Source organism: Brachyhypopomus gauderio, chromosome 1 (assembly GCF_052324685.1).
Source record: "Brachyhypopomus gauderio isolate BG-103 chromosome 1, BGAUD_0.2, whole genome shotgun sequence".
Taxonomy (NCBI): domain Eukaryota; kingdom Metazoa; phylum Chordata; class Actinopteri; order Gymnotiformes; family Hypopomidae; genus Brachyhypopomus; species Brachyhypopomus gauderio.
Window position 1 is genome coordinate 42,618,878 of NC_135211.1, and position 12,004 is coordinate 42,630,881.

Below are 12,004 nucleotides of genomic sequence, written 5' to 3' on the forward strand. Positions count from 1 at the left end.
CCTAGTTTAGTTCAGTGTATTTATAGTCCTTGTATTGCCCATGTCTGGTATCAGTTGTTTTGTGCTATGCATGTATCTCTGTTCACATTTGCTGGCTGTTGTGTTTGTATTTGTGTTTCCCCGTTTGTTTTAGCCTGTTGCGTTGTTGCGGTTTTTGTGAGTACTCCTTGTGTTAAAATGTCTTTGCTTGTTCAATGTTCGGACTCCCTCAACAATCTGACCCGCGCTAGCCTAATCGACCCTGATTTTGGAATTTCCTTGAATAAATCTTGCTCTCCTCAGCATTTGTGTCTGCCTCCCTGTTCTTCCTTGCGCAGTACGTTACAGTAGCATTGAATCTACATTCTTTTACTATAACCCCCAACGCAGAGGTAAAGAACTTAGGCGTCACAATAGACCAAGATCTCTCGTTCGATACACACATTAATAATATAACTAGGGTAGCGTTCTTTTACTTATGCAACATTGCTAAAATTAGAAACATATTAAATACTAGTGATGCAGAAAAACTAATCCATGCATTCATATCCTCTCGTCTAGATTATTGCAATAGTCTTCTAGCTGGATGTTCTGGTAAATCTATAAACAAACTCCAGCTGGTTCAGAACGCAGCAGCACAAGTTTTAACAAAAACTAAACAGTTTGATCACATTCGTTCCGTACTATCTCATTACACTGGCTGCCAATTAGATTCCATATTGACTATAAAATACTTTTATTAACATATAAAAAAAACACTGCACGGCTTAGCTCCAGACTATCTTAGTGAACTTATTGAACAATATATCCCAGCACGTACACTTCGCTCGCAAGATCACAGCAGGTGGAACAGCCTTTTCTTTTAGAGCTCCACAACTGTGGAATAATCTTCCTGCCTCTATTTGGGACTCAGACACGGTCTCAATGTTTAAATCCCGACTAAAAACTTATCTATTTACTTTGGCCTTTGATTAATCTGTTACATATTTACCACATCACGTATCTTTTTTCTCCAAGGTTCACCTGGGGAGTAACACTGCAGTCAGAGCCTACAATACCAGTATCATCACTCAGACACGGAATGAAAACCTGGCGTTCATCAACAGACATTTTCATTTTTACATTTTACTTAGTCTGATTGTGTGATTTGTGTGTGACTGTGTATTTGTCTGTATTTTGTGTAATTTGTGTGTTAAAGGGCCGCCCAATTGAGGATGGGTTCCCTTTTGAGTCTTGGTTCTCCTGAAGTTTCTTCCTATTCCCCACCATCATAGGGAGTTTTTCCTCGCCACTGTCACCTTTGGCTTGCTAATTAGTGTTCTGGACCCATAGTATTGTTCATGGACGTAATTTTGATTTCATAGGTGGGGGGGACACACATGGGGGTGGTGAACGAAAATTGTTGAGCCGGGGGGGCTTGGATGTTACCGGAGCAGAGCTCGGAGCGGTCGTTTTCTGCATGGTCCTAGTGCTAGATTCGTCGCTATTTAGATATTTGTTTTTTAACCGTTTAAAGGTGGGGGGGACATGACTTCGTCGCTATTTAAATATTTGGTTTTAACTGTAAAAACTGGGGGGGACCAAAACCGGCTTTTGAAAAAGTGGGGGGGACATGCCCCCCCCCCCCCCCCCCCCCCCCCCCCAAACTACGTCCGTGGTATTGTTAACCTTGTAAATCCTGACAACATGTGTTGTGAAAAGTGCTATACAAATAAATTTTGATTTGATTTGATCTGAACGATGTTAGCTGGTCCTTTTAAGCCAGGGCTGCAATGAAGTTGAAATGTGTTTTGGGGGATAAAGTTCATTTTCTAGGCAAATATTGACTTTGCAATTAATTGTTGTTAAGCTGATCACTCTTTATAACATTCTGGAGTATATGCAAATTGCCATTATAAAAACTGAAGCAGTAGACTTTGTAAAAATTAATGACATGGTGGTCTTGCTTTACAGTTGGCTTGTTCTTTCCCAATACAAATGCAGCACCATTTAGACCAGTTCACTAGTCCACACCATGACACTATGAAAACAGCATTTGGGATGTTATATGTATATACAAATTCCTGCATGTGAGGTCATGCCACACTAACTCAAATGCATTTAAATGTGAAATATTGACATGTCTGATAAGACAAATAAGCCAGTGATGCTCTCTTGTGTGACTTTGGACACAATGAAGTTCTGTTTTGCTCATCCATGTTTTCCCCAAACACTATAAAGCGTCTCAGCTCAGCGTTTCCCACCCGAGGCGTGAGGTGTGACTTCTAACCTGGTTGGATTGATTTGTGTCACTTTAATGCCCAGACTTGCATGTGTTGCTTGTTATTCTCAGGTCTCTGTGTTTGTATTATGTTGTCTGAGTGTTGCTCCTTATACCTCCAGATCATTTTGTAATTCAATTTAGTTCCCTTGACTTGGGGACTAAAGAAAGTAAAGATGACCTGTTTAAAATGTTTGGTAAAAAGGTAAAACATAAATTCAGAAAATTCCCCACCAGGATTCCCAAACTGCTTGTTCTCATCGTTCAAAAGCCACACATGAATGGCTTTGATCTGCAACTCTGCTGCCCACACCTGCAGCGTTGTCAGGATAGGTGTAAGTTCAATACCATGGAAGAGAAACTATACTAGACTATACTATTCTATTCTATTCAGACTATACTATTATAATCAGAATATACTCTTCAAATGTGAATAGACTATACTATTCTATTCAGTGTGAAAAGACTACACTATTATATTCAGACTATACTATTCAGGTGTGAAAAGACTATTATTCTATTCAGACTGTACAATTCAGATATGAATATAACATCATCCATTCAGAGCCAAACTACGAGACAGTTGAGCATTTTTGAGCTACAAGATTTTCAGCAAATGTACAGCATATAAGAACGGAGAGACAACACCATCGTGTATGTGTCCACACTTCCCATTTGGACAGAGACATGCATGTTTCACCCAGAGTTCCTCTGTTCAGTGAAGAACAGCCCATGTGAACTCTACAGTCTTATGTTCAATCCGTCTACCTCATTGTCTTCCTGTACAGACATTCATACATTTTACCAACACAGTAAAGAAAGCTTCTTTTTTAATTAACTCTATATCAATCAATTTATATCTCCAGTCATGGAGTTGCGTAACTTTAATCCATTGCCCAGACTTGCACAAGCTGCTTGTTTTTCTCAGCTCAGATGGACTTCAGTGTGATTCTGAATGGATCTCTATGTTCATATACATATTGGTCAGGTATGACATGGTGGTCTTGCTTTACAGTTGGCTTGTTCTTTCCCAATACAAATGCAGCACCATTTAGACCAGTTCACTAGTCCACACCATGACACTATGAAAACAGCATTTGGGATGTTATATGTATATACAAATTCCTGCATGTGAGGTCATGCCACGCTAACTCAAATGCATTTAAGTGTGAAATATTGACATGTCTGATAAGGCAAATAAGCCAGTGATGCTCTCTTGTGTGACTTTGGATACAGTGAAGTTCTGATGTTTTGCACATCCATGTCTTCCCCAAACACTTTGACATGTTGTCTCAGCTCAGCTTTTACCACCCGAGGCGTGACAGCCTGGCTGGATTGATTTGTGTCACTTTAATGCCCAGACTTGCATGTAATTCTCAGCTCTCTGTGTTTGTATTATGTTGTCTGAGTGTTGCACCGACCTTATACCTCCTGGGGGGTATTCCAAGAAGCGGGTTTAAGAAACTCTAAACTCAAAAGAACTCAAAGTTGATTAATCTCGCAGTGTCAGAATTTTCGGTTCCTCAAAAGCTGATCACAGTTAGTTTAGTTGATTTTGAGTAGATTAAACCCAGCTGAAGCGCATTCACGTTACCTGTTAAAAGGCATTCTCAATGGTGTGTCGAAAAACTGATTCACCATGGACGCTAATGATGAAAAAAAGAGATCAAGTTATTTTACACCACTTGAGCAAGAAATATTAATGTCTGCATATGCAGAAAATGAATATATATTTAATCAGAAAAAAAACTACAACAGCCTCCAACCAAAGAAAATTGGCATGGCAAAAAATTGCTGACCAAGTTAATGCGTAAGTTATTATTTAATCTTCAAATAAAGTTATGACATAAATTAACAAGAAATAAATTTTTTTTAAGTGATAGTTGTCTTTTTTTACCCTATTTTTTCTTATTTTCATGTACACAATATAGGTGTAATCATGGTGGGGTGAAGCGCACATGGCAGCAAATAAAAATAAAACATAAAAACATAGTGCAAATAGTACATAATTACCTAATGTTTTACATATAACCAGCCCAGCCTTGTATAGGTTACAGTTGGTTATGGTTTTGTAGCTAATAGGAAAAAGGCGGAGGCGCGTAAAACCGGAGGGGGACCACCACCACCGCCTTTCATCCAGGCTGAAGAGCTGGCACTATCACAGAACAGAGGCCGGCCTATAACTGACGGCATCCCTGGAGGAAGCTCAACCCAGCCAACTACCACGCAGGACATGAACGTTAAAGGTATATTAATTACATTTATGACGACGAGTGTTAGTTCAATCAATCAATCAAAGTTTATTTGTATAGCGCTTTTCACAACACATGTTGTCACAAAGCGCTTAACAAAGTTGTGAGTCAAACGAGCTGGTTTCAAAGAAAAACACCACAACTATTGGCAGCATTTTGGATTTGTTTCAAATAAAAAGGAGAGCAAACCGCCAAAGATGGAAACACATCAAACATGCATTCTCATATTAAAACTAAGCACCCTTCAATTACACTTCAGCAGGTTCTCGAAAAGTTACCCATTATATTACCTGTTTTTTGCCACCTTTCTTCCTCCACTTTTCTCCTTTTTCTCCCCTGGGCACCAGAGGACTTCTGCCTTTTTGACGTCTTTACGAGGAGATGTCACTCACTCTGTGATGTTGTCTTTTTCCCCCACAGAGAAACAGTAACGAGGTGTGCAGGTCGCGCGGGGGGGGGGGGGGTTAGCGTGCGGGTGATAGGTGTCGTATGTTATTATAATAATTATTAATTTGACTAATATTATTAAACATTGAAATTATGATTGTGTGGGGAAAAAAAAGAACACATTCACGCGAGCGCCCCCCCCCGGACAGATGGCGCCCCTAGCATTTGCCTATATTGCCTAATGGAATGGCCGGCCCTGATCCATGATGAAGAAACCGTCTCTGCTGCCTCTCAGTGGAATGATGCACTTGGAAGGCCTATGGATGTACAGTACATGTTAATGTACAGCCCAATGCAGGACCATCAACATCCAAAGGTCAGCTTGGAACAGGAAGATTAGTTTCATGTCTTATTATATAATCAAAATATTTAAGAACACAAAGATCTTCGTTTGACTATATGGTATGTTTTTCTTCCTCTATGTTTCCAAGTTGCCCGTTAACGATTTGTATAAACTACACCTCCAGAAGCAAATTGAGAAGACTGATTTAAAGCTTGAGCAAATAAAACAACAAATGAGACTCACGCAGATTGAAATTGAGTTGCTCGAGCATAAGTTAAAGGTGGGGGTAATTGCTGTGAATATATAGATGTGAAGGTTTTTACTAAAAAATGAGAACATGGAATATAACTTGCTGTTTATTTTTTATTTACAGGAAATAAAGAAATCAAACACATTGTTGTCTTATTTGTATAATTAAATATCAGCTGGGTGCAAGAAAAGAAAATAATAAGAAAAATATTGGCTGCACAAAGCATCTCAAACAATTCAATCATTTCTGTGGCCCGATACAATCACATGTGGTTCCTCCTCATCAGTTATTTCAGGTATGGAAGGATGTTGCTCCCTTCAGATAGTGGAAATATTGTGCAACACAGCACATGCCACTATAATGTTACACGCCCTCTCTGGAGTGACCCTGAGTCTTTGCAGGCACTGAAACCTGGCCTTGAGTATCCCGATTGTCATTTCCACCCTTGGTCTAGTTTTAGATGGGGCCAGGTTGTAGCGTGACTGTGGTCCTGGTTCATGGTCATGGTATGGTGTCATAACATATGGAAGGCAGGGACACCCGCTGTCTGCCAGAAGGAGACCATTGTATTGTCCTGTGAACACAAGAAGAATGCAGTGCTATAGATTGAAACCATGTTAAAATTGAATGTGAACCACAGCAAAGGTTTCCCAGGCTTACCTTGTTCAAATGTATTATATAGTGCAGACTCACGAAAAATCTGTGCATCATGCACTGATCCGGGCCATTTGGCTTCAAGGTTCGTATTCAGGTTTGAAGCATCACATATGATCTAAATGGAAGATAACAGTAAGTTTATGAATAAATTAAATGCTACACTTTTATTTACATCTATTTAACAAAGTCCATTTAAGATGGTCACTACCTGTATATTAATGCTGTGGAATGATTTGCAGTTCACATAATCCCCTTCATTTTCTGCAGGTGCTATTATTGGGATGTGAGTTCCAATCATATATCCAATCCAATCATATGATTTAATCACCTCATGTTCACCTTGTGAACACCTTGTGTGCTTATGAACTAAAGTATAAGAGATGAGAGTTCCGAGAGGGGAATTACAGTTGTGATCAAATTTATTCAACCCCCAATGCTGCGAAGGGTTTTATGGAATTCAGTGCACATTTGTAATTGTGTTCATAATGAAATCTTACAAGGACTTGTTAAAGAACTAAATGCAACTAAGATAGCATCAATTTTTTTTGTCATAAAGTATTAAATGGCCTTTTTGTGATTTCTTCATTGACACAATTATTCAACCCCTTTACGACTACCACTCCTAAGAACAGAGGTTCATTCCAGTGTTTTCCATCAGGTATTGAAAACATCTGTGGATGTCAACGAGCAGCAATCAAGCATGATAAGCACCAATTAGGCAGATTTAAAAGGACTGTGATACTCAGCTCCTTCTAGACATCTACTGGTGTGTTTCCAAGCATGGTGAAGGCAAGAGAATGGTCCCAGAAGACAAGAGAAGAGGTTATTGCTCTTCACAAGAATGGCAATGGATATAAAAAGATTGCGAAGTTGTTAAATATTCCAAGAGACACTATCAGAAGTATCATTCGCAAGTTCAAGTTAAAGGGCACAGTGGAAACGTTACCTGGTCGTGGCAGAAAGAAGATCCTGACCGCGACTGCTGTGCGCTACCTGAAGCGTAATGTGGAGAAAAATCCCCGCGTGACTGCTAAGGAACTGAAAAAAGACCTGTCAGATGTGGGCACTGAAGTTTCAGCTCAGACAATAAGGCGCGCACTGCATAACGAAGACCTCCATGCCAGAACGCCCAGACGCACCCCCTTGCTGACTCCAAAGAACAAGAAAAGTCGACTGCAGTATGCCAAAAGTCATGTGGACAAGCCACAAAGGTTTTGGGACAGTGTACTGTGGTCAGATGAAACTAAATTAGAACTGTTTGGGACAATGGACCAGCGCTATGTTTGGAGAAGGAAGAACCAGGCTTATGAACAAAAGAACACCTTGCCTACTGTGAAGCATGGCGGGGGGTCAATTATGCTTTGGGGCTGTTTTGCTTCTAAAGGTACAGGAAAGCTTCAACGTGTGCAGGGTACCATGAATTCCCTTCAGTACCAGGAGATCTTGGAGGAAAATGTGATGGAGTCAGTCACAAACCTGCGGCTTGGGAGACGTTGGACCTTCCAACAGGACAATGATCCGAAGCACACATCCAAGTCCACTAGAGCATGGTTGAACATGAAAGGCTGGAACATTCTAGAGTGGCCATCGCAATCACCAGACTTAAATCCAATTGAGAACCTCTGGTGGGACCTAAAGAAGGCAGTTGCAGTGCGCAAGCCTAAGAATGTGACTGAACTGGAGGCTTTTGCCCATGAAGAATGGGCTAAGATACCCATAGGTCGCTGCAAGACACTTGTGTCAAGCTATGCTTCACGCTTGAAAGCTGTCATAACTGGAAAAGGATGTTGTACTAAGTACTAAAAAATTATGTCACTAGGGGGTTGAATAAAACTGATAATGATGTGAGCACAGTAAAAACATTTGTGGTTATTCCATCATAAATATTATGTTATGTTTGTCTAATTTATAAGTGCCTCTTTGATATAATTGTAAATAAGATGACTGAAATGATCAAAATCAATGTCAAACTGGCCAAAACACTTTATTTCAGTGGGGGTTGAATAAATTTGATCACAACTGTATATATATAATTTACATTACACTGAATTTACAGGATGTTTTTAGATCTTCCTATATAAGCATAATGTGGATATATCCTCTGTACATTATTAACTATTTAATTTGGAGCTTCTTGTAGTTTTCAGAAATTATTAGACATACACTTGGGGAAGTACATAGCAAATCTTTATCTCTTGCAATCAAACTTCAAGTTTAGTATTAATACTGCACTTGAAAAAAATCTAAACAAATCATGAATGACCTATAACAAAATTTGGAAATATATTTTCAAGGACATTTAAAGCCTCTAAAATTATCAAGGCACTGAGGGGCTTCTTCACAGGTGTTCTGAAGTTTAATAATGTTTAATTGATGTTTATTACTTCCTAGGATTTTATCCTTTCTTATTTTCTCCGTAACTCATCGTTGGTGATTGACTAAGGACTCTCTACACCATCCCAGGGTTCAGTGCGGGCTTTCTCACTTTCATAGCTTTCGTTCAACATGAATCGAGCTTGGACTCCTGGCCTAATATACAGACTGAATTCATACTCATAGATGTCATAATCACCAGTGTAATCTGGATTTGATTTCTCCTTAAAATTCCCAGTCCATGTGTATTTTTTATACTTGTGATTATTATCCAGTGTACTTTTGTAGAGTCCAACCCAAGAGTTCTCAGAGACATATTTCCATTCAGTGAAGGACTTCCTGATGTAGAGTCGAGCACAAGCATAGCCTCCTTTAGTATAGAGCTGCAGACTGGCATCAAAACCTGTGATAATAGTTGGTAGAACCCCGTTGGCTTCATTAAACTTTGGGCCACTCCAGACACGTGTATAGTAATTTGTTTCATAGAAGAAGCTGTCAGCACTCCTAAGAAATCTTAGGTTTATCTGCAGACCTGGATTTAGAGGTGAACTAGTGTCAATAGTTCCATAAGATCTTCCATGAAGAGGGAAAACCTCTAGTTCAGTTTCCTCTTGATAAAGGCCTATGTTCATTTTCATTTTCAGGACGTTCTCTGGTATCCCACTCCAAGTGATCCTTGCATACCCCTTCGATGTCGATTTCACCTGAAGTTTGATGTTATTGTGTTCCTGACATTGGGGGGAAGCGTCCGGTGAACATGGTCTTCGTTTTGGAATGATGCAGGAAAGAGTCTCTGAAAATCTGAGGACCCTGTCAGGGTTATAACCTGCACGAATCATAAACCTGACTAAGCCTGGAATATCTGGATATGCTCTCTGTAAATCTGAAATGTTTTGTTCGTAATCTAAGATTTTACATAAATCATAACCTGATAGGTTATTACAATCTATGCATGTATCATCTGTAATAATACCCTGAATCTCTCTGAGGAGTGATGGAAGGACTCTGTAGGTGTGGTCTGGATCATAGCCACTCCCTCTGCTTCTGTCCTCATAATGCTGCGTGATGTAAACTTCTTCTATTGTGTCTTGGTCGTCTGACATTCTAATTACAACTCTATCCATGTTTCTCATTGGACCTTCTGCATTGTAGTAGTCCTGGGTTACATACCCAGGCAACTGGTTTGCATTACGCAGACTGAGACTCCCCAGAGAGTAGTACGCACTGCTCATTTTAGATATGTCAGGAATGCGAGTTATCCAGTGAGATATTCTATTCCTATACCGATGAAAGCCATAATCTCCCCGAGATGGATTGAAATTACGAGGCCATGTAATGTTGTTTTGATCAATTTCAACACTGTTGGCAAACCAGTAAAGGGTCTGGAGGCCATGTCGTGGGAATTTCTGACCAAATGTAGTTTTCTTTTTCAGATCATTAATGGTTTTCAGCTTCTTAAAGATTTTCAGCTCCTCAGTGTCTTCACTCGAAGAAGTTGTTTCCAGGTCATGAGTGGTATGAACCTGCTTCACAATGGCTTTGCTGAATGTGGCAGCAGTGATGCAGGTCAAACCCAGACAGAGACAGAAACAGTAGAGTAGAACCTTCCTCTCCATCTCAAAGCCTGCAGAATCGCAAAGATAAACTGTTGTATTAAAAGTTGATTAACTCTTTAATCATGTAAACTGAACAAGAACTCAATGATCAAGTGCAGATATAGATAAACTACCTGCGCTATTTTTCGCAAAATTTGGCAATATTTCACATTTCACTTATCATTGTAAAATAAAAAAGTAAAAATTTAGCCAATCAGCACTGAATCTGATGCCTAAAGGGGTCTTTATTTTTGTGCTGCGCAGTCGTTGAGCCAAAGATGGCAGACTAGCTAACTAGGTTGTGAAGTATGTATTTTATGGTAATTTTGTATTGATAGTGTCACGGTAGGCTGGTCCCACTTCACAACACTCCAGCCTAGATTACCTAGAAAAAAGTAAAAAATCATCTTTTAACTTAGATTCTAAGCAGACTTTTTCTTTGGGGAAAGATATGTTGACTGATATTAAAGCAAAATATAAGATTTCAATTAAATCATAAATTTAATTTGAGAAAAGCATCTAAATACCTTTAGATGTAACAGAGTAATTTGGTTCAAAATATAATTTTATTCAGTGTAGGGTACTGCTGAAACATGAGGAAAGTTAATAGGACATTTAAACAGTCAGTGTTTCTTTAGACCCGACACCTGTTAATAGGACATTTAAACAGTCAGTGTTGCTCTAGACTTGAAACCTGTCCTACCATAAATAATATAAATGGATGGGGAAAAAGGAAACAAAATAAAAGATAGAAAAGCCAAATCAAAGTCTCACCTCAGACTGCTGTGCTGTGATGTGTCTGTCTTCTCTGTTCACCTGCTGGTCTGTCTCTTTCTGTCAACTGTCTTGTCAGACTTAAATACTTCATCCTTCAAGTAAACAAGCTGACACAAGTTGGAGGAAATATGTTCTCTTAAAAACTGGTTAAGCTGGTCTAAGTTTCATATCTCCTTGTCAATGTTATTTAACTGTTGATTAGTGTCAAATTTATATTTGTATTATTCTGATTGTAGTTGTGCTGCCCTGAGCAGCAGCTGTGAGGACTTTATGGAGGAGCTGCATTCTCTGCATGGAGGAGCTCCAGGACTGCATGGGGCAGTCATGGCCTGGCGGTTAGGGAACTGGTCTTGTGACCGGAGGGTCGTGGGTTCGATTCCCAGACCTGAGGCCATGACTGAGGTGCCCTTGAGCAAGGCACCTAACCCCAACTGCTCCCCGGGTGCCGGGCTAGGGCTGCCCACCGCACGTGTGATCCACAGCCCCCTAGTAATCACTAGTGTGTGTGTGTGTGTGTGTGTGTGTGTGTGTGTGTGTGTGTGTGTGTGTGTGTTCTGAATGCACAGATGGGTTAAAAGCAGAGGACAAATTTCGATTGGGGTGTAAAAATCACAATTGACAAAATATGGCACATTTCATTTCATGGCATTCATGGTTGCCAAGAGCGTGTGTGTGTGTGTGTGTGTGTGTGTGTGTGTGTGTGTGTGTGTGTGTGTGTGTGTGTGTGTGTGTGTGTGTGTGTGTGTGTGTGAGAGAGAGAGAGAAACCTCACCTGTGTCTTGTCTCACCCCCTGTGTGTATTTAGTCCAGTGTGTGCGTGCGTGCGTGCGTGCGTGCGGGGGGGGGGGGGGATTGTGTCATGAAATCTTCCTTTTCCAAATGAAGGTCAAGCAGGGACGGACTGGCCATCGGGCATACCGGGCATTTTCCCGGTGGGCCGACGTGCTATTTGGGCCGACAGTCCTGACACTTTTTAATCTATTTATATGTTGGTCTGACCGGCCCATAAAACAAGTAGATCAGTGGGCCGATTCAGATGGAGGCTAGCTGATTGACACTAGTCTGGCGAATCACATTAACACACCTTTCGCGATGCTCCTGCTGCCTGCATAATGCATTTGGCAAAAAAAA

The 12,004-nt window shown here is 40.2% G+C and overlaps 1 protein-coding gene across 4 annotated transcripts; it reads right to left on the bottom strand.

The window, feature by feature from the left end:
• Nucleotides 1-5,564: 5,564 nt before the first annotated feature.
• Nucleotides 5,565-10,977, bottom strand: LOC143521185 (uncharacterized). Of its 4 annotated transcripts, none has more exons than XM_077013817.1 (4): nucleotides 10,871-10,977; nucleotides 8,701-10,125; nucleotides 6,165-6,243; nucleotides 5,565-6,045 (listed from the first exon to the last, which is right to left on the bottom strand). In XM_077013817.1, exons 2-3 carry the CDS (start codon nucleotides 10,115-10,117, stop codon nucleotides 6,233-6,235), a joined length of 1,428 nt encoding a protein of 475 aa, XP_076869932.1. In that variant the 5' UTR covers nucleotides 10,118-10,125; nucleotides 10,871-10,977; the 3' UTR covers nucleotides 5,565-6,045; nucleotides 6,165-6,232. The 4 variants fall into 4 exon arrangements, with proteins under 4 accessions (XP_076869932.1, XP_076869924.1, XP_076869915.1 ...); XM_077013809.1 differs by having other exon boundaries at nucleotides 6,132-6,243; XM_077013800.1 differs by having other exon boundaries at nucleotides 6,337-10,125.
• Between the last annotated feature and the right edge of the window lie 1,027 nt (nucleotides 10,978-12,004).

Coding starts and splice junctions, on each gene's coding strand:
- LOC143521185 (XM_077013800.1), bottom strand. CDS start 10,117: ATGGAGAGGAAGGTTCTACTCTACTGTTTCTGTCTCTGTCTGGGTTTG.